The following is a 23,298-nucleotide window of genomic DNA, read 5'->3' on the forward strand; positions in this document are numbered from 1 at the left end:
ATAGTAGCAGCGGAGTGGATGCTCCTGTTCTGCTGGATGGTCAGAATAGCCAGAGTGCAGAGGATGAGCGCCAGCCGTTGTAATCAAATCCGGTGTATGTCGCTTCAAGTAACGGAGGACCATAATGCTTTTGGCTTTTCAACATACCTTTTCAATTACCTTTATTAGATATTAGAAACTTGAACAAAAACACAATAGAAAACTCATATTAATTTCAACAACAGAAAAGAGAAAAAACACTTGGGGCCACACGGTGGCTCAGTGGTTAGCACTAGAGATGAGCTAGTAGTTAAATACTCGATATTCGTTTCTAGAGATGAGCGAACACTAAAATGTTCGAGGTTCGAAATTCGATTCGAACAGCCGCTCACTGTTTGAGTGTTCGAACGGGTTTCGAACCCCATTATAGTCTATGGGGAACATATACTCGTTAAGGGGGAAACCCAAATCCGTGTCTGGAGGGTCACCAAGTCCACTATAGGTAAAGATAAAAAAAAAAAACAGCACCGAGCTGCATATGGTGAAGTACCGTATGAATGGATGAGAGGTGGAATGAAAAAAAGCTTCTCACCTTTAATAGGTTGTGTGTACAACCATTCAATATAGCCTAGAACCTCTTATGGAAGAGGGGGTTCCACCCCAGGTTGTGAGACAGCAGGACCCTTGTCACCTTTGGTGTAGAATAATATCAGGAAGGACCGAAGAAAAGAGGGGGATCACCGCGCTCAACTTGTCATCAAATGAATATGCTTTATTTCTTGTAAAAGGCACACACTACGCGTTTCCAGCCAGAGGCAAGCAAGCTTATACACTTGAAAAAGGGCTTTCTTGCCCGAAACGCGTAGTGTGTGCCTTTTACAAGAAATAAAGCATATTCATTTGATGACAAGTTGAGCGCGGTGATCCCCCTCTTTTCTTCGGTCCTTCCTGATACCAAGTCCACTATGACACCCCAGGAAATGATACCAACACTCTGGAATGACACTGGGACAGCAGGGGAAGCATGTCTGGGGGCATAAAAGTCACTTTATTTCATGGAAATCCCTGTCAGCTTGCGATTTTCGCAAACTAACTTTTCCCCATAGGAATGCATTGGACAGCGCTGATTGGCCAGAGTACGGAATTCGACCAATCAGCGCTGGCTCTGCTGGAGGAGGCGGAGTATAAGATCGCTCCACACCAGTCTCCATTCAGGTCCAACCTTAGACTCCGCCTCCTCCGGCAGAGCCAGCGCTGATTGGCCGAAGGCTGGCCAATGCATTCCTATGCGAATGCAGAGACTTAGCAGTGCTGAGCCAGTTCTGCTCAACTACACCGTGTGCCGGTCAGCATCAGATGTAGCAGAGCCGAGTGTGCATCAGATGTAGCAGAGCCGAGTGTACACACTCGGCTCTGCTACATCTGATGCAGCAGAGCCAAGTGTGCACACTCGGCTCTGCTACATCAGATGCACACTTGGCTCTGCTACATCTGATGCACACTCGGCTCTGCTATATCTGATGCAGCAGAGCCGAGTGTGCATCAGATGTAGCAGAGCCGAGTGTGCATCAGATGTAGCAGAGCCGAGTGTGCATCAGATGTAGCATCATGTGTGCATCAGATGTAGCAGTGTGCACACTCGGCTCTGCTACATCAGATGTAGCAGAGCCAAGTGTGCACACTCGGCTGTGCTACATCTGATGCAGCAGAGCCGAGTGTGCACACTCGGCTCTGCTACATCTGACGTAGCAGAGCCTGCTACTGTAGAGACTTAGCAGTGCTGAGCCAGTTCTGCTCAACTATACCGTGTGCGGGTCAGCCAATCTGATATAGCAGAGCCGAGTGTGCACACTCGGCTCTGCTACATCAGATGTAGCAGAGCCGAGTGTGCACACTCGGCACACGGTGTAGTTGAGCAGAACTGGCTCAGCACTGCTAAGTCTCTGCATTTGTATAGGAATGCATTGGCCAGCCTTCGGCCAATCAGCGCTGGCTCTGCCGGAGGAGGCGGAGTCTAAGGTCGGACCTGAATGGAGACTGGTGTGGAGCGATCTTAGACCCCGCCTCCTCCAGCAGAGCCAGCGCTGATTGGTCGAGTTCCGTACTCTGGCCAATCAGCGCTGTCCAATGCATTCCTATTGGAAAAAGTTTATGTCACAAAAATCACAATTACACACCCAATAGAGCCCCAAAAAGTTATTTTTAATAACATTCCTACCTAAATAAAGGTTATCCCTAGCTATCCCTGCCTGTACAGCTATCCCTGTCTCTTAATCACAAAGTTCACATTCTCATATGACCCGGATTTGAAATCTACTATTCGTCTAAAATGGAGGTCACCTGATTTCGGCAGCCAATGACTTTTTCCGATTTTTTTCGATGCCCCCGGTGTCGTAGTTCCTGTCCCACCTCCCCTGCGCTGTTATTGGTGCAAAAAAAAGCGCCAGGGAAGGTGGGAGGGGAATCAAATTTTTTTGGAGTTTGCCACGTGATGTTCGATTCGAATCGAACACATCGAACAGCCTGATATCCGATCGAACATGTGTTCGATAGAACACGGTTCGCTCATCTCTATTCGTTTCGAGTAGCCCCTCAATATTCGACTACTCAAATCGAATATCGAACCCTATTATACTCTATGGGGGAAAAATGCTCGTTTCAGGGGTAGGCAACATTCGATCAAATTGAACTTACCAAGTCCACGAGTGAGGGTCGGGCTGGATTCTCCGAGAAGTCTTCTTCGTGCAGCGTCCCCGCGGTGTCTTCCGGTTCTAAATTCACTCTGCCAAGCATTGGTCCTGGGCAGAGCCGACTGCGCATGTCCACATTACAAGAAAATGTCCGCTTACAGTCAAAGCGGCCATTTTCTTGTAGCGCGGGCATGTGCAGTCGGCTCTGTCCAGGCCCGATGCCTGGCAGAGTGAATTCAAAGCCGGAAGACGCCGCGGGGACGCTGCATGGAGAAAACTTCTAAAGGTAGGAGAAGAACCAGCATTGATTGGTCGACTGTATAGCATTCGGCTAATCAACGCTGGTTCTGCATCAAATTTTTCCATTCGAATAGCGAGTGGTACTCGATCAAATACGAGTATTTCGAATACCCACTCGATCGAATACTACTCGCTCATCTCTAGTTAGCACTGCAGCCTTGCAGCGCTGGAGTCCTGGTGTTCAAATCCCACCAAGGGCAAAAAACCATCTGCAAGGAGTTTGTATGTTCTCCCCGTGTTTGCATGGATTTCCATCCCATATTCCAAAGATATACTGATAGGGAAAAATGTACATTGTGAGCTCTATGTGGGCTTACAATCTGCATTAAAAAAGAGAAGAAACACATGTACAGGTTAGTTTTTTTCTGTGACAAAAAAAAAGCAGGGCTTCCACTGTGTTTTTTCCACAGTGGTTTTTTTTTTTAATGCGTTTTATGCGTTGTGCCTTAGCCTAAAATGAATTGCTTGGAGTCCGTCAGCCGTTACCATTGGTGTTGTAGTCATTGTTTAACCCTTTGAACACCACTTACTTTCAATTCAGTGTAAAGAGCCATCTGCAGTCTTCTAGATCATTGTTCTAGTTCATTTAACTCTTTAGCAACACCCCTCCTATAATCCGTACCTAGGTGCCTGTCCGCAGTGTGACAGCAGCCACTTTAACCCTTTCAAGCCCCCTTTGAGACATCCACATCAATGCCCATGTTGCGCCTCTTTTCAGTGGTCTTCTGAGGGTGCCTCAATTCATTCCAATAAGTTTCCACTTTCCTGTCACTAAATTGGTAAAGCGCACATACATTATTTTTGTGATTAAAATCAGCTTTAAATCAGTCAGCTTGTCCCAGCCATCTAGGGGTTAAGTTAAGTGAGGCACTTGGCTGCAGGAAAGCTGGCTCTTCCACATCAGTGCCCATTCCAGCATTGGAGAGGTTAATCTCTGCTTACACTGTGATCACTGAACTGAATGAACACATCCACAAGTATGTGCCGTGTGACCCCGCCCACCCTCCAGGACTCCCCTGTGATTGGCTCTCCCCTCTGCCATTCATCATACCCGGCCCTCTATTCTTTTTACTATGAAATGGGGAGAGTTGGTGGGTTTAGGGAAGGGAGATGAGGACCAGAGCGGGGAGGGATGAGCTGCGGGGGCCACCAGCATCTTCAGGCTCAGCAACTTCATCCCTGTACAGCCGGCAATGGAGCGCTAGAGCAGTGTGATGGGGAATACAGAAACTTCTGACTCTTGGGAATCTGAGATCATCTGTAACAATCTACAAGTACTGGCACAACCCAGGATTGGCTGCGTGTGGGCATAGGGTGGCAGATCGCTGTGGAGTAGATATGATCAGACAGATCTGCATCCAGGACAGATGGATCCCTTGCCCTCCTGCTATGATGTGATGTTCAGCTCTTGCTCCTCCAGCACATACCTGTGAACTTGAGATCCTGGAACAGTTTCTTTATGCACCTCCCATGGTCACTATTAGTCTGGAAGCCTCATCTTCCATGTGATCTGCATGCTGGGAGCAGCAGCTATGGGCACACTGGGATTGTATAAGTGGACCTTGAACCAGAGCCTGTTCACACTTGTCACTCTCACACTTGGGATACTGTTCTGCAGAGGTAAGCTCATAGCCTTGTGATGCCTGCCTCCCTCTATTATGTGCTCTCTCCAGGATTTATCTGCCCATATGACCTGTGCAAGTTATAAATGCCAGGCAGATAGATGAAGCCATTAAATCACATGTGCTTTTCATTACTCCTTAAAGGGCACAAATGCACAGGCTGTAATGCTACATTGTTCCTAATTGTATCAGCGGTGGATTACATAGCAGTGATACTGTGTATAGGACACAGCCACCCAGATTCCTTTTCTATTATGTACTAAAAAGTACTCTGGAAGATGCACAACATGACTTCAATAGCAGATAAGCCGATCGCTAATATGAATTCTCTATTTATTGGCTATAAATATTGTAACTATATGCTTTGTCTGTAGCTGTAAACTATATGACTATACAAAAATATACAACATGTAATAATAACATAACATATTCATAATTTTTCAAGTTGACTTCTGCTTTTTTTCACACAAAGGATCAACTAGTCTCCATTTAAGTGACAACTTGTTTCCTAGTAATGGTGTTAATACAGAGGAGTGATTTCCCATCCAAGGATTGAAAGTAGGACTTCAATGTTAGGACCCCACCAGAGAATCATATGATGTTTGACAAGTGGCATCTTTTGATCTGTTATCTTCTATTCCACGTCTTTCTTGTGCATTGTTCCTGTTGGCATGCCTTGGTGGGTTCCAGTGACCTCAGGGGATTACACATAGGAGAATGCTTATTGTTGAGCATCTTTAAATCCCCTGTCAGCCTTTTCACATGGCTCTTGAAGACACCATTTCTCCAAGTTTGAATCCTTAGGGGACTTTGAGAAACCATTTTGTCACATTGCTGTCCCACATATATTTTAGAGTGTAAAAGAAGCTATACAGAATTTTGCTTAAAGAACCAGTTGTGTCAGTTCAGTTCAAGAATCTTTATGTGAGATCTCGTCTGCCAATAAATATGCGTCCACACTCAGTATAGTCTACATTGATTTGTAGAGACATCCTCAACTTGCCAGAAGCTCCCTGTGGTACAGGAAACCATAGCATAGTGTAAGCCATGAAGAACATAAAGTACCAAGCAGCAAACTAATATGGTATCTATATTTGACCTAAATGTCTTTTTCATACTGTAAATGTTCATTCTAAATATGAAACATTCCTTGCACATGACTCAGGAGGAAACCTCTACAGTCAAGTAGACCTACAGTAGACCTCACCGAAGACTCTGCATGTTCAGGGTCGTATACAAGCTGAATAGCTGAGCAGGTACCATAGTGATCAATCATGGGGAGATTCCTATCTTCCAGATGGGACATACCTGTAATGCAGCTGTATGCCACCTAGGTGTTTTTCGCACAGATTCATTCCTTGCACTGGAACATTGCGTTTCTTTTGTGCTGGGGAATCTGAGTGTGATGTATTAAATGAGTAACATCTCCGAGAGCTTGGCAGATCTCTGGCAGTCTCCGGCTCTTTATTGTATTAACCATTCAACTTCATTGGGTTATTACAGTGAATGCAAACCCAGATCATGTCCAGTAGTTTATTCTCACCATTAATCACACAAAGTAATTGGGGTTCTTAAAATCCTAAGCTGCTGACCTTATAGGATCTCCTTGTGATTCCTGTTTATTAGCATTGTTCTAAAATGTCATGTACAGTACATCATTTATGCCCTCATTGTATTGTTTGGGAATGTATTATGGTTATCAGGTACAGTAGATCAATAGTTCCTTTAGATGATAAAACTGCCCTTACCATCTTTTCTGAAATGCTGTTTTTATTTCATATTTTACTTAAAGGTGTTAGCAGGGACATTACGGGTATAGGGCATCACACTATTGCCATTAGGTAAGAAAGAGTTAATGAAATTGCTTTATATTAATAGAAATGGATTCATAATTCTCCAGATGTAGCAGTGCTGAGTTGGTTATTTGGTCATAAAACGTATGGCCATATCACAATTTATCTGTGGTTTACAAAATGAATTGCATTTGACCCCATGAAATAAAAATGTGACAACCTGATCTCGGTTAAATCTGTAATTCATCCAATCATATAACACCTATAGCTGTAGAGTTAAGTCTTATTTTATTCATTTTTATAGCACCAACATATTTCTCAGTATTGTACAATTGTCCTCACTCATAGCAGTCTCTTCCCTTATTGGGGCTCACAATCTAAATTCCAAATTAACATCCAATATTAGTTTGTTTTTGGGGGTGTGAGATGAACCTAAAGGAAACCCCATAAACACCATGTGTATGTTGTGCTTGGTCAGATTTACTCTAAGGCCCCAGTTTTGCAAGACAACACTACTAACCAATGAACCACTGTGCTGCCAAAATATGTCATGTATATGTCCCATATTGGATGATACAGTTGAGGGAGTAAACATGTTTCTACTTTATAATTCACTTATGTCATCTTGTTTAGTTCCCATTAATAATGTGAACCAAGAAGGTGCCAAAGCCAATAGAGAAAGAAACCCAGTTTAGAGAAAGGTATGTCGGGCCTAGCTTTCAAGATCCCTTAATATTTAAAAGGATTTCCCTGAGAAACAATTGAGCATTGTGAGAGCATCTCAGTGTGCAGGAATTAAGATCAGCCACAGCTCAGTTATGCTGCTTAGAAGCCAGCGATTGTACCAGAATCTACCAACACCAAGAGCAGCTGCTGAGAGTCCCCGATTATGGCTCATTGAGATAAAAGGGTAAGATATTAATTTCCTGCAGGGAGCAGGGAACGCTGTCTGCATCAGGCGGAGTGATTTTATACTTCACGGGCTCTTCTGAAAGGCCCTGCAAACTTATTACAATGTCAGCGTGCTTGAGCTCCAAGAGAGCTTTAATTGAGTGATCCTGACCCCCCTCATCCGGCTTGCAATCCCTCTCTGGGTTTTGTCTGCTGAACTGTAGGATTAAAGCTTTTAGAAGGATGTGGTTCTCACAAGCAATGAACAAGCTAAATTCCAGAAACGAGTTATTTCTTTTAATTAGACGTGTAGTATCAACACAAACATTTCCCTTCACAATTGGGCACTGTTTCTGTGTTGCCTGGCAGTACATTATACAGGGTACTTGTCCCAGGATGGGATTCATTTATCTCTCATATTCTATAGGGCTCATTTTACTTTGTCAGGAAGAGAAAACCAGAAAAGTTTCACACAATGACTTTAAATCTACATAAAGCATTCTCTTAAGATAAGACAAGATAATCCTTTAATAGTCCGCCCATGTTTTGATGGAACCAAGATTTAGATTATTAATACTGGACTACACAGCATTGTGATGTAGTGTCATGTATTCCTCATATATTCCTTCAGACATCCTTCTTTGCCCTATCAAACCTTACAAGGCAATGGAATACACACAAATAAGGAAAAGTAACTTAGTACAAATAATATCATTTAGCCATTTTGGGTAATAATATATTTCATTTCTGGTAGTTTCATAATTTTCGGAATTTGATGTATTATTTGGAAAATGTAGCTCTGCAGATGGTTGCTGTCACTCAATTGTGGCTTGTACATGACAGTCTGTAGATGATGTTCTATTGGAGTTTTCCTTTCAAAGTGATCTGTGTATGTGCAGAATCGCTGAGATGGAGGAAGAAGAAGAATCTGCATATGTTCATTGATTTTCTCAAACATTAAGCATTCCGCAAAAACATGATCAGATCTTTACTGAAAAATGTAAAAACTTGAGGTGTGTACGGCCAGCAGAGTAAGCGCTCCATAGGTATCAGTAGCGGCCACTGGGCCACCAGGGAGCAGTTGTTGAATGTACCATTTATCACCAGAATATGACATAGTAAGCACCCAAGAGAAAGGTGCTGAATTTTACTTTGACCTTCAGCTTCAGGTACTTAATGTTCCACTGACCATGAGGATGACAGGCTAAAAATACATAATACTAAGATCTGGATCCACTTGGACTGATTTATGATGGCTTATGTGCCAAAAACATATTGTTCAAGCAATGAAAAAAGTGAAAAATCTTATGTAACTTTTTGAGCTTAGTGACCAACTTGCTACTTTCAGCAAGGGCACATGGTGGTAGTTGTGCTGGGGACAAAAATAATGCCAGGAGATGTATTATTATTTACACAAGTTTTCTGGCATAAATGATACCATAAATCTACATAAGCAGGATGTTAGCATAGGTTTCTGCTTACGCTAGGTTCACACCTGCGCTCAGGCTTTCGTTCTTCAGGTACGCTTAGGACCCGAAAAACAGAAACCCAATCCGCTTAAAAAGCAGTTACTCATGGAAACCCGTGGACCCCATGAATAATAATGGAGTCCACTGGGTTTCTGTCCGGTTTCCACCCAAATTTTTTAAGCGGAATGGGGGATGGAATACCTGAATGGACCCGGAGCGCTGGTGTGATTCCAGCCTAATAAAGCACACAAAAGGTATGCACTAGCTTCTAAATAGAGTCCAGCAGTCTTAATAAATAAGCAGTGTTATAAACTGCGTATTATATTACACATAAGATACTAATAGTAAAATAATTCTTATTTACTGACCTCTAGGGATTACATCCACTAAGACACCTTAGTTTGTCACATCAGGTTCTGAATGAACTACTAATAACCAGAATGTTCAATGACAAACGAGACCTGTCTTAATATATTATATTTATATTATTATAAACTGACTTTCAGCTTTTAGATACTGAGTGCCTCACTTATTATTAGATTTTGGGTGTGTAACAGTACTGTTAGTAAGATCTGGATTCTATAGATTTCCTTTTCTATCATGGGCCACATATTAACTGCAAATGAATGGATACTGGTTCACCAGACCATGATGGCCTACCAGAACCCTCCGCTACCTAAGGACCTTTAGGAATCTAGGGCTCAGGCTGACTGTATCATTGAACTTAAGAATATTCCATTAAAGACGTTGTCCAGTTCCTATTTTTATTATTGAATACTGCTGCTACAGGGGATATGAACATAACAAAAAAGAACTCGCCTCTCCCTGTGCCTCCATTTCCATCAAGGGCAACTCCTTTCTTTTTTATACAGGTTCCATGCTGTTTTTGTGAAGGGGTCAATGACAGGCCTCACGGGTGACCTCTTCACAAACAGCATGTGACTTCAGTAATAAAAATAGGAACTGGTTAGCTCCTGTAACAAGCAGGGCCTACAGGCTATTTTATTTACCGGAACTATGCATACAGATACTGGTACACACTACAGCCTATTTGCCGGTTAGGCTACGTGATCTATCAGTATAGTTTTTTTTGTTTGTTTTTTTAATGTAGATTGTGAGCTCCACATAGAGCTCACAATGTACATTTTTTTCCCTATCAGTATGTTTTTTTTTTTGGAATATGGGATGGAAATCCATGCAAACACGGGGAGAACATACAAACTCCTTGCAGATGGTTTTTTGCCCATGGCGGGATTTGAACACCAGGACTCCAGTGCTGCAAAGCTGCAGTGCTAACCACTGAGCCACCGTGTGGCCCCCATCTATCAGTATAGTTTGAAGTAATGCTTGGCATCAGACATGTTCCCCTATACATTAACCACTGTGCAGCAGAACATTCATATATGTAAGAGTCTGCTGAGAGAAAGCAAATCACAAGATGATGCATAACCACAATTCCAGTCTTGCGTGTATGTAGAAATCTATTTTTCTAGAAGCAGTTTGTACGTTTGGTTGGAAAGATTACTCCAAGGATGTTTTCATCAGTTTCATATTCATTTGTCTAGAAAGACTTCTAGGATTTATTGACATGCACTGCCCTGCTCCAGCTAATATTCAAGTGTGTGTAGAACTGCAAGAGCTCTTTTTTACTTCCATCTTGAAGGAGCTCTTAATTGGACAAGTGAAGCCTCTTGGATTGGTGCTGTATCTGTCCTCTGCTTTAAATCTCTCTACCGCTGTCACTTCAACAAGTCTTCTTTGCTGATTTAGATATTTTCTTGCGTCTGATCAGCTTACTTGTGTTACCAGCCCACGGCAATTGGTTTCATCCAGCAAAGTATAACAAATATGTGAGGCCTCTTATTAGATAAGGCTATTAATATTATCCCTTCTTCTTTATTAAATGGATTTTCAGGAATATTTCACTAAAATAAAAGTAAGAGTAAGATGCACCACATTTATTGAAAGTTGCACACCTTTTAATAAATTTGCTGCCACTTTGGCTGTCAGTACTCACAAAGTAAAATTTACAACATTTGCACTTTAATTTCTGGAAGAAATTATGGTAAATTCTTTCCTTCCCACTAAAGCCCACCCAGTTGTCCTAGGTCTTATAACCCCTTCTTGACAGCCACTGTAATAGCACTGCAGATATGGGGCCTTTCAATATGGTGCCCGCTTAGAAGCAGGGAAGGCACCATAACTGCCAACTTTCCGCTGTTTTACACAACAGAAATCTAGGAGAAAATTGTTGGCATTAACTCTTTTTGTGTCCCTATGCCAACCCCCTGGTGACACCTTCGCCCACCCTCCTGCTCACATTGAGATACCATTATTACTCCTGCATGGTAAAATTGCAGTTCCTCCCAAGTTATTAAAACAGCCAGAAGCCTTCTGAATTCTCCCAAGTCTGTAGTAGTAATAGTAATATAACCATATAAGAGAGCCTTCACACGGAGTTACGCTGCGCTCATTCTGAACGTAAAAAATCGTTCAGAATGAGCGCGTAAAAATCAGCTCCCATTGACTTGAATGGGAGCCGGCATACGTGTGCACCTCATTGAAATCAATGGGAGGCTTTTTTCCCTATTGCTTACAATATATTATGAGCGTTTGCTGGCTCCCATTCAAGTCAATGGGAGCTGCTTTTTACGCGCTCATTCTGAACGATTTTTTACGTTCAGAATGAGCGCAGCATAACTCCATGTGAAGGCTCTCTTAGTCTGCTTATGGCATGGATTTTCCTATACACCAAAATACAGTTGTATTACTGTCTATGGTACAAGCAGTCTAATAAGCACAGGTTTAAGCCTTGTAGCGGAACTAAAAAATCAAGTTATAATTTTTTAAAAATATTTAAAAAATAATAATAATAATAATAATAATATATATATATATATATATATATATATATATATATATATATATATATACAGTCCTATGAAAAAGTTTGGACACCCCTATTAATCTTAATCATTTTTAGTTCTAAATATTTTGGTGTTTGCAGCAGCCATTTCAGTTTGATATATCTAATAACTGATGGACACAGTAATATTTCAGGATTGAAATGAGGTTTATTGTACTAACAGAAAATGCGCAATATGCATTAAACCAAAATTTGACCAGTGCAAAAATATGGGCACCTCAACAGAAAAGTGACATTAATATTTAGTAGATCCTCCTTTTGCAAAGATAACAGCCTCTAGTCGCTTCCTGTAGCTTTTAATCAGTTCCTGGATCCTGGATGAAGGTATTTTGGACCATTTCTTTCTACAAAACAATTCAAGTTCAGTTAAGTTTGATGGTCGCCGAACATGGACAGCCCGCTCTCAAATGATCTGAAAACAAAGATTGTTCAACATAGTTGTTCAGGGGAAGGATACAAAACGTTGTCTCAGAGTTTTAACCTGTCAGTTTCCACTGTGAGGAACATAGTAAGGAAATGGAAGACCACAGGGACAGTTCTTGTTAAGCCCAGAAGTGGCAGGCCAAGAAAAATATCAGAAAGGCAGAGAAGAAGAATGGTGAGAACAGTCAAGGACAATCCACAGACCACCTCCAAAGAGCTGCAGCATCATCTTGCTGCAGATGGTGTCACTGTGCATGGGTCAACTATACAGCGCACTTTGCACAAATAGAAGCTGTATGGGAGAGTGATGAGAAAGAAGCCGTTTCTGCACGTACGCCACAAATAGAGTTGCCTGAGGTATGAAAAAGCACATTTGGACAAGGCAGCTTCATTTTGGAAACAAAAATTGAGTTGTTTGGTTATAAAAAAAGGCGTTATGCATGGCGTCCAAAAAGAAACAGCATTCCAAGAAAAACACATGCTACCCACTGTAAAATTTGGTGGAGGTTCCATCATGCTTTGGGGCTGTGTGGCCAATGCCGGCATCGGGAATCTTGTTAAAGTTGAGAGTCGCATGGATTCCACTCAGTATCAGCAGATTCTTGAGAATAATGTTCAAGAATCAGTGACGAAGTTGAAGTTACGCCGGGGATGGATATTTCAGCAAGACAATGATCCAAAACACCGCTCCAAATCCTCAGGCATTCATGCAGAGGAACAATTACAATGTTCTGGAATGGCCATCCCAGTCCCCAGACCTGAATATCATTGAACATCTGTGGGATGATTTGAAGCGGGCTGTCCATGCTCGGCGACCATCTAACTTAACTGAACTTGAATTGTTTGTCCAAAATACCTTTATCCAGGATCCAGGAACTGATTAAAAGCTACAGGAAGCGACTAGAGGCTGTTATCTTTGCAAAAGGAGGATCTACTAAATATTAATGTCACTTTTCTGTTGAGGTGCCCATACTTTTGCACCGGTCAAATTTTGGTTTAATGCATATTGCACATTTTCTGTTAGTACAATAAACCTCATTTCAATCCTGAAATATTACTGTGTCCATCAGTTATTAGATATATCAAACTGAAATGGCTGTTGCAAATACCAAAATATTTAGAACTAAAAATGATTAAGATTAATAGGGGTGCCCAAACTTTTTCATAGGACTGTATATATAAACATTCCAATCACTTCCCTTTTCCTAAAATTCATATAAAAATAAATCTAAACATATTTAGTGTCGCTGTGTTTGAAAATGCTTAACGATAAAAATATAAGAATATTTATCCCATATGGTGAACACTATGGTGGAAAACAGAAGATGAAAATTGCTGAATCACAAAAAAAATAAGAAGTGATGAAAATATCGGATATTCTCCAAAATAGCACAAATGGAAATGACTAGAGATGAGCGAACACTAAAATGTTCGAGGTTCGAAATTCGATTCGAACAGCCGCTCACTGTTCGTGTGTTCGAATGGGTTTCGAACCCCATTATAGTCTATGGGGAACATAAACTCGTTAAGGGGGAAACCCAAATTCGTGTCTGGAGGGTCACCAAGTCCACTATGACACCCCAGGAAATGATACCAACACCCTGGAATGACACTGGGACAGCAGGGGAAGCATGTCTGGGGGCATAAAAGTCACTTTATTTAATGGAAATCCCTGTCAGTTTGCGATTTTCGCAAGCTAACTTTTCCCCATAGAAATGCATTGGCCAGTGCTGATTGGCCAGAGTACGAAACTCGACCAATCCGCGCTGGCTCTGCTGGAGGAGGCGAAGTCTAAGATCGCTCCACACCAGTCTCCATTCAGGTCCGACCTTAGACTCCGCCTCCTCCGGCAGAGCCAGCGCTGATTGGCCGAAGGCTGGCCAATGCATTCCTATGCGAATGCAGAGACTTAGCAGTGCTGAGTCAGTTTTGCTCAACTACACATCTGATGCACACTCGGCACTGCTACATCAGATGTAGCAATCTGATGTAGCAGAGCCGAGGGTGCACTAGAACCCCTGTGCAAACTCAGTTCACGCTAATAGAATGCATTGGCCAGCGCTGATTGGCCAATGCATTCTATTAGCCCGATGAAGTAGAGCTGAATGTGTGTGCTAAGCACACACATTCAGCACTGCTTCATCACGCCAATACAATGCATTAGCCAGTGCTGATTGGCCAGAGTACGGAATTCGGCCAATCAGCGCTGGCTCTGCTGGAGGAGGCGGAGTCTAAGGTCGGACCTGAATGGAGACTGGTGTGGAGCGATCTTAGACTCCGCCTCCTCCAGCAGAGCCAGCGCTGATTGGCCGAATTCCGTACTCTGGCCAATCAGCACTGGCTAATGCATTGTATTGGCGTGATTAAGCAGTGCTGAATGTGTGTGCTTAGCACACACATTCAGCTCTACTTCATCGGGCTAATAGAATGCATTGGGCAATCAGCGCTGGCCAATGCATTCTATTAGCTTGATGAAGCAGAGTGTGCACAAGGGTTCAAGCGCACCCTCGGCTCTGATGTAGCAGAGCCGAGGGTGCGCTTGAACCCTTGTGCAGCCTCGGCTCTGCTACATCAGAGCCGAGGGTGCGCTTGAACCCTTGTGCACACTCTGCTTCATCAAGCTAATAGAATGCATTGGCCAGCACTGATTGGCCAGAGTACGGAATTCGGCCAATCAGCGCTGGCCAATGCATCCCTATGGGAAAAAGTTTATCTCACAAAAATCACAATTACACACCCGATAGAGTCCCAAAAAGTTATTTTTAATAACATTCCCCCCTAAATAAAGGTTATCCCTAGCTATCCCTGCCTGTACAGCTATCCCTGTCTCATAGTCACAAAGTTCACATTCTCATATGACCCGGATTTGAAATCCACTATTCGTCTAAAATGAAGGTCACCTGATTTCGGCAGCCAATGACTTTTTCCAATTTTTTTCAATGCCCCCGGTGTCGTAGTTCCTGTCCCACCTCCCCTGCGCTGTTATTGGTGCAAAAAAGGCGCCAGGGAAGGTGGGAGGGGAATCGAATTTTGGCGCACTTTACCACGCGGTGTTCGATTCGATTCGAACATGGCGAACACCCTGATATCCGATCGAACATGTGTTCGATAGAACACTGTTCGCTCATCTCTAGAAATGACATCTTGTGCCGCATGAAAAGACGCCTTACATAGCTCTGTAGACACAGAAACATATCAAGTTAGAGCATAAGAATATAATAATTTTGGGTATTTTTCAAAACTTTTGATTTTCATAAAGGTATTAAATCGCTTTGATGCCAAATTGAAGAATATATATGAAAAAAAAAAAACTTTACTACAAAGTGAACCCCATTACAAATTGGCTCAAATGCACATTCTAATTTCGCAATTCCTTTCGGCATGAATCAGATCTGTTACATATTTTCCAAAGGATTCAGGTCCCATCATTCAAAATGGCAGCCAGCTATCTATCTAGTAGCTCTCAGTCATTGACCTGCTTTCAATGACCTACACTAACCAAAACCACATGAAACCAACAGTAACCAAATCCATATGCTCTAAACCAGCCAATGACTACGGTAAACTGAGACTATTAGGTCTCGATCATGTGATTTAGGTTTCTTCTCGATCATTGAAAGTAAAGAAATGACTTTTCGGGCCAGTTGGGCACTCTACATTCATACACAATTTATTCGGACTAAATTGAATGACAGTCAATTCGATTGTATCTGACCCACAACGAAAAACGGAAATTCTCTCATGTCTAATGGCAATCTCAAAGAGGTTTCACTCTATAATTAATGATCTTTCCTATATACTACAAATGTGCATTACATAGAAGTACAAAAAACACTAGTACTGAGAAAATGACAATGGCAACTATAGCAGTTACAGAACAGAAGATGTACTCAGCTATGCATCTATATGGGTTACATGTTGCGCAAGAAATACTGGGAAAGCTGGTTGACATCATTATGGGAGCTTTAAGAGCAGTCACCCAAAAACACGTATATACCATCACTGTAAATAAAGAAGAAATTGGTATAGAATATGAATGATATTGCTGTTATTTTTTTATATTTATGATGTGGATATGCTCCTCTCCATTCTTCCTTATTGATATACATCATGGCCAAGTGTATGAGGATGGGATGTAATTCACTAGATGCAGTATATCATTTGTATGATGGGCTGTAAAGGTTGATATCCTAAACTGGACAGCAGCAAATAAAATTAAATGCCACTTTGCTTTGGTAAAGTTTTCTTGGCAATGGAGAAGTTGTCCGGTTACACATAATATTCCCTCCCAGCTCAGGATAAAAAAAAAAGCTAATTCAATAAATGTCTTTCTATCTGAGTAATTTATAAGAACAGTGAATACTTTGGTATGCAGCGTATTGAAAATGCATTTACAGCTTGATCCTTGCTGTTAGAAGGAACATATGGTGAGTTTACCACTCCAAATATCACACAGGTATTGAGATCATTGATCCTGATACGTGGATGTCTCTGCGGTTTCTATGCACGGTAGTGCAGATGTGGGGTCAGCATATTAACCAGACAATATCAGCTATCCCAGTGCTTCTATCCCATAACAGAGAAAATATTGTAATGCCACTGACTATTATAATATACAGCGTTGTGTTATATGCAGTTACCTAATACGTTGTTGTTAGACCTCATGCACGTCACCCTATATTGTCACTGTAAAGAGTCCAACCTGTATGGATCCATAACACACCACACATTAATAGGTCCATACTGTAGTTCTGTATGGTTTTGATGTCATATAGGTACTAGAAGATATAATACATTGCTGTACAGAATCACCTGCAGTAACCATAAGGACTCTGCATGTCACCATACAAGCTCAGGTCATATAACTTGTGGTTTGCATTGTGTTTCAACTCCAAGTGGAAGATGAAACAATTCAAACAAAGGCTACGTAAAAGAAGATCAATTTTCATTAAAAAAAAAAGACCTGAAAAGAATGGATGTACAATGTTTATGGATCCCGACAATTCAGAATTGTAGTAGGAATTTTATTTTAAATTTCCACATTCTCTTTAACATAAAGTTGAAATCAGATGGATTATATGTAATAACTAAGTCTCCATATGCAGCATAAGTTTTCTGTATCCTATAGGTCAGTAGTATATCTATTCTTCAACCCGTGCTATTATTGACATGCATTCTCTTGGTTTTTCATATTCAGCAAAAAGTACTATATATCCTTGCAATAACCCTAATAATGTGGGTGCAACAAGGACAGGATATTAGCAGGGGTTTGCTTTCAATTTTATTATGGATGTATTGTACACATTCAGGCTAAGGCCCCATGTAGCGGGCTGCAGCAAAAAAGCGGTGCGGGAAAAACCGTGATGGTAACGCATCGTGGTTTCTCCTGCAATGCTTTTTGCAGAAAGTCTTCCATTATACATATAGCGAAACCACCAGCGTTTACGTAGGTATAATTGACATGTTTCGATTTCTAAAATCACGAGGTTTTGGAAATCACTGCATGTCCGCTGCCTGTATTTTTCTGTAATGTGTGGTTGAGATTTGCTTTGCAGGGACGTTTACGCCAAGTGGGACCTGCCCTCAAGAGGTTTTCTTTGGGTGAAATCTGGCGGTGTACTCACTCACTAACTTACTAATATAGATGCCATATCCCCACCAAGCTTTTAACAATGTTGGGGCCAGACGTCTTCTAGTTCAGCTCCCCTGATGATGTTCTGACTCACATGGATCACATGGTCAACCTAACTGTAATCCTCTTACATGTTCTCGGAGTAGATCAGGGTCGACCATATGATCCACAGCCAGAACATCATCAGCCAAACTAGAAGACTTCAATGCCCCAGACAGCTGTTAAAAGCTCCTAATCTGATTCAAAGATCGCTATTAGTAAGTCTCACTTTCTGCTACAGTGAATTTACTGGCATAAATTTGGTTTCATGGATAACTTTTTAAAGGATGGTTCATTTTGGACACAGTGTGTTTTTTAGACGTGTTTCTGACTCTTCTTCTTTACATAGTTTCTTGTTGCAGAGATATCCATCAATCAAATTGAATGTAGCTGGAACCTGGCGACACATGTACATTTTCTCAGTAAATTGTTAAAGGGGTTGTCTATCCCCTTTAATTTTTTTTTTTATCAAAAACCTAAAATGCTGTAAAATAAACTAATATAGTGGTTACCTTACTGATTCCCTGTTGCCCATGTGCTTCAGCTTCCTTGGTTCCCTGCCAGTTCCTGTATCTTGGCTTGAGGTTTTCCCTGACTGCAGCAGACACCATTGAGGTCACCACTATAGCCAGAGATTGGCTTTAGTGGTCATAGGTCAGTATCAAAACATCATTGGAGACCAAGAAACCATCACAAGAACTGGAAGTGGCCTTACAGGAGTGGCAGATGATTGGTAATGATGATAAGTTGAGCATTTTTCAGTTTATTTTGTACCAATTTAAGTTTTTGGTTAAAAAAATTTAAGAGGCTGCCTAACCCGAATAAACCTGTATAAAATATATGGTATTGCTTTTTTGTTTAAAAATCTGGATGCCAATATATTCTTTATATTTGTAACAGTGACTTCTTATAAAACTTGTAGATGTACTATGCTTCCAATGTCCACATCAAGACTTGCTTGTTGTTGTTGGTAAAGGTTTAGCGCCTCCAGAGTTAGCCATGGTGATAGCACATAACACCAGACTGTAGACCATTTTCACGTTCAGAACAGCCAGCGCCTCCGCTGTGAAATTTGTTTTGGAATCACGTCCACATTATACAAATTTAACAGGCAGAATAAATAACCACTGTGCTGAAGATAATATGATATTGACTTCTTGGGCTGTGTTAATTTCAATTGATCAACACAGCATGGAGAACTCATGCAGAATGTGACAGACCGCCTACCATCGGCAGAAATAGTGCTCCCAAGTAATACTACTTTGTTAACTCAGAGGGGGGTTCTCTTTGGGTCTAGATTTATTTAAATTCCTGGATAGATTATTGGCTGTATGACATTACAAATCCTACAAATAATTTAGGAATGCCAGTAGGGCTTCGATTGCTATCCGTTTCCTCATGGAAATCATAACTCTTTGGCATTGTTTTGAATCATAGAACAAATCCTACTCTATTATAATAAGGTTGTCTCATAGTTATGACTCATGATTATTCATTCTGCTTAGAAAACGTATCATGCTTGGTTAAAGATACAGCAGAGATACTGTAGCTATGGTAAAATATTCTACCTAAGGAGTTAAATTTTACTTCTGAATTGCTGGTCTATTATCTGCCGGTGATTTTACCTACTATCTTGTTACTGGTAGCGGCAGCAGGGTGCCCAGCCAACACCACAGGGTGCTCAATACTCAAACTATTTGTATGGCAGTGTTTAGCCAATGAAACGCAAAGGGGAGGAAACTAAACCTAAGACAAAAGAAACGTGTCAACGTACAGTATGTCTGTGTGAATCAAAATTCTAATATAAGTGTATTGGAACATGCTCCCGCCAGCTCCCTTAGGTGTGTAACCTTGTTTGGTTGGGCTCTGCTATTGTAGACATTAGACTGTTATTTAAAGTTGTACATCCGTATCTTTTCATTTGTATATTCACTGTTTCTTTACATGTATTTCTTGTTGTTGTTTTTTACGCTATCCAGCTCCATGGAATGTATACATCTAAGGAAACAAGAAATGTGAATGAGGCCTTATATTTACGATTGCGCCTGTATGTGGGTCATAAGGGTAATGCCTCTGATTAGGAGAGACTGGCACAGGGACTGATTAGACCGCACATGCCCTGTTAAGAATTCTGGGTAAGGAATACAAATAAGATCTCATTGGTGAGAAAGATGATTTTGCTCGTAGCGCCTGTACAATGTTTGGCACATTTATACATTTCCTGACAATGTCATACCCCTTCATATGCACAAATCTGAATAAGGTCCAGGAGGAGAGCAGAGAAACAGATGTTCTTGGCAAGCAGCAGTTCATATGTCAGACCTCTTATCTGTCTGCCACTAAAGATTTGCATTGTCCTCATGTTCTGTATATGGTTGACATTGTTTCACTTTTTTTTGTTCTGTTTAGGTCCTGATTTTTTTTTTCTTTTTTTTTTTATTTTACAACAAAATGGGGGGATTTGTCATGAAAGATGTTTTTGTCAGTTTTGATTTAGTCTGTATTAGCCTTATTTGTGCCACATTTATCGAATGTTGCACAATGATTTGGTGCATTTACAAGCACTTCCCTTCTGAGATGTCCTTTTTGACCTCCTTTTTGAGGTGATCTTTTTAAAAAGACACATTTAATAAATCTGGGGTACAGATGGGGTAACTAAACCAACCTTACCACCTATAATGTTAAAAGTATATGTGGTGTAAAAAATGAAAAATGGTATAGTTATTTTACCCTCAAAAAATTCCAAATAGGCTCACAAATTCGGAAAACTCATGTTGGTTTTTTTTTTTTACACCAGAATTCTGAAGTCATAAATTACCACTGAATCTAAAACAAACAAACAAACAAAAAACACACAGTAGAGGGCTGGGTTCCCACTGACATCTTGGCTACTGTGTTTCCATCAGTAAAAATCAATAGTGGGTTTGTCTGAAATAGAATATTCTTTTGCTGCAATTCCTGCTGGAATCACAGTGGATCTTTTGCTACTTTGAACCTATACTCATTGTATATTAACCCTGAATTTGCATGTTCAGTCATGAAACAGTCCATTTTATGGCTATGGCTATCCCGTATGACGGGAGAAGGGTTACTAGTAGTATAGTTATCTATGATACTAGGAGTCTCTGTCTCCCGGTGACTCGGTAAATCTGGCCAACATACAGATCGAGTTTCATGGCTGAAACTCTGTCTTGTGAATGTGGGGTAAGTTGTTAGGGTCCACTAGTGTAAAAAGCAACCCATTGAAGTCAAAGGGAGGCTTTTTTTCAGTGCTGAAATTCCACACCAAATTCCTCACCATTTTCCTCCATGTGAATGGACCCTTACTATTCACATTCATGACTATGCTACAAGAAACTGATATTTTATCCTTTTCTGCACCTCTTATAGTAGTCTATGGCCAGAGAAATGTGCCCCCACCATCAGGGCTCAATTCTACAATTGAGAATGGTGATATTATGTCTAGATTTGTAACTGCTTAAGGCATTACCTAATTTTAGCTTAGTATAAGTGACAATAATTCTGCAGAATATGAATAACCACCTCAGACCTGGGGTGTTAGATTCCATCAAGTTTTTGACACGTCTTCATCCACAACTCTTATATGTACCACATTTATATCCCTCATCACTGGCAAAATCCTATTCCGATTTTAACATTTATAAATGAGTATGCCATGGTATCAAGAAATTGTCTAAACTGAAGCTATCGTAGAACCAGATTCTATGCAGTGGTCTCATTGGAGTGCGTTGTGTCCCCCAAGCCTAAAATGGCTGATTATAGGGAAATAATTGTCTCAGAGTCACACATCTAATTTCAATACAATCTGAAATATTTTCGGTTGCATTTAGTCAGAGGAAGTTCCGCTTGTACACTTAGACAAATGGTTTATATGCTAATGTGTTTTTATAGCTAAAGTATGATAAATATGCTTTAATCACTGCATTTTCATCCAATTTTGTTTTAAAAGGATTCTCATATTAGTTTTCTGATTTGTACAGCTCCAAGTCAGTGTTCTGCAGCAATATAACACAATAATGTAAGGGTCAAGACAGAGGTATACAGTATGGAAAAAACACACATTCTTTGTGTTTTGGAAAAAAAAATCTTTAAAATCCCACCACAGCATTTCAATGGGTTGAGGTCTGGACTTTGACTGCATCGTTGCAATATCTGTTAGCAGGAAGATCGGTATCAAACTAATAACAGTACATTGTAGGGCTGCATCTACACTTTGCATAAATATCTTTCTTATTCTGCATTGCAGCTCCATTTTAATAAAAAACAGTGTTTTATTCTTATGATATTTAAAGGGGCTTAAGAGGTATTTCTTCTTGTACTAGGGATTCATTTTCTGCTCTAGATAAATTGCCCCTAACTGTATACAAAGTGTGACCAAAAGGCACATATCATGCAAGCTATGGGGTGCAAAGCTGGGCAGAAGTTAGGGGCAGTGATATAGACAGAGAGTAACACCCCAGTAGAAGAAATGCTGCCAACTTGGCTATTACTTTACATTATTTTTTTTGCATTGGAAACTCTTTTGTGACCATTGGCTTTCAGCCTTGTTCTTGTGAATGCTTCTACTCATACAGTACAGACCAAAAGTTTGGACACACCTTCTCATTCGAAGAGTTTTCTGTATTTTCATGACTATGAAAATTGTAGATTCACACTGAATGCATCAAAACTATGAATTAACACATGTGGAATTATATACTTAACAAAAAAGTGTGAAACAACTGAAAATCTGTCTTATATTCTAGGTTCTTCAAAGTAGCCACCTTTTGCTTTGATTCTTGCTTTGCACACTCTTGGCATTCTCTTCATGAGCTTCAAGAGGTAGTCACCGGAAATGGTTTTCACTTCACAGGTGTGCCCTGTCAGGTTTAATAAGTGGGATTTCTTGCCTTATAAATGGGGTTGGGACCATCAGTTGTGTTGTGCAGAAGTCAGGTGGATACACAGCTGACAGTCCTACTGAATATACTGTTAGAATTTGTATTATGGCAAGAAAAAAGCAGCTAAGTAAAGAAAACGAGTGGCCATCATTACTTTAAGAAATGAAGGTCGGTCAGTCCGAAAAATTTGGAAAACTTTGAAAGTGTCCTCAAGTGCAGTTGCAAAAACCATCAAGTGCTACAAGGAAACTGGTTCACATGAGGACCGCCCCAGGAAAGGAAGACCAAGAGTCACCTCTGCTGCGGAGGATAAGTTCATCCGAGTCCCCAGCCTCAGAAATCTCAGGTTAACAGAAGCTCAGATTAGAGACCAGGTCAATGCCACACAGAGTTCTAGCAGCAGACACATCTCTACAACAACTGTTAAGAGGAGACTTTGTTCAGTCGGCCTTCATGGTAAAATAGCTGCTAGAAAACCACTGCTAAGGACAGGCAACAAGCAGAAGAGACTTGTTTGGGCTAAAGAACACAAGGAATGGACATTAGACCAGTGGAAATCTGTGCTTTGGTCTGATGAGTCCAAATTTGAGATCTTTAGTTCCAACCACCGTGTCTTTGTGCGCCGCAGAAAAG

The 23,298-nt window shown here is 41.0% G+C and overlaps 1 protein-coding gene across 1 annotated transcript in view; it reads left to right on the top strand.

Annotated features, from left to right (window-relative positions):
• The first annotated feature begins 4,070 nt into the window (after positions 1–4,070).
• The window catches only part of TMEM132C (transmembrane protein 132C), a 444,928-nt gene continuing 425,700 nt past the window's right edge, over positions 4,071–23,298 (top strand). The window contains exon 1 of the mRNA XM_075274803.1: positions 4,071–4,589. Within this exon, the coding sequence (XP_075130904.1) occupies positions 4,484–4,589 (106 nt within the window). The 5' untranslated portion in view covers positions 4,071–4,483. The remainder of the gene's footprint in view (positions 4,590–23,298) is intronic.

The sequence above is a fragment of the Leptodactylus fuscus genome, chromosome 1 (genome assembly GCF_031893055.1).
Source record: "Leptodactylus fuscus isolate aLepFus1 chromosome 1, aLepFus1.hap2, whole genome shotgun sequence".
NCBI lineage: Eukaryota > Metazoa > Chordata > Amphibia > Anura > Leptodactylidae > Leptodactylus > Leptodactylus fuscus.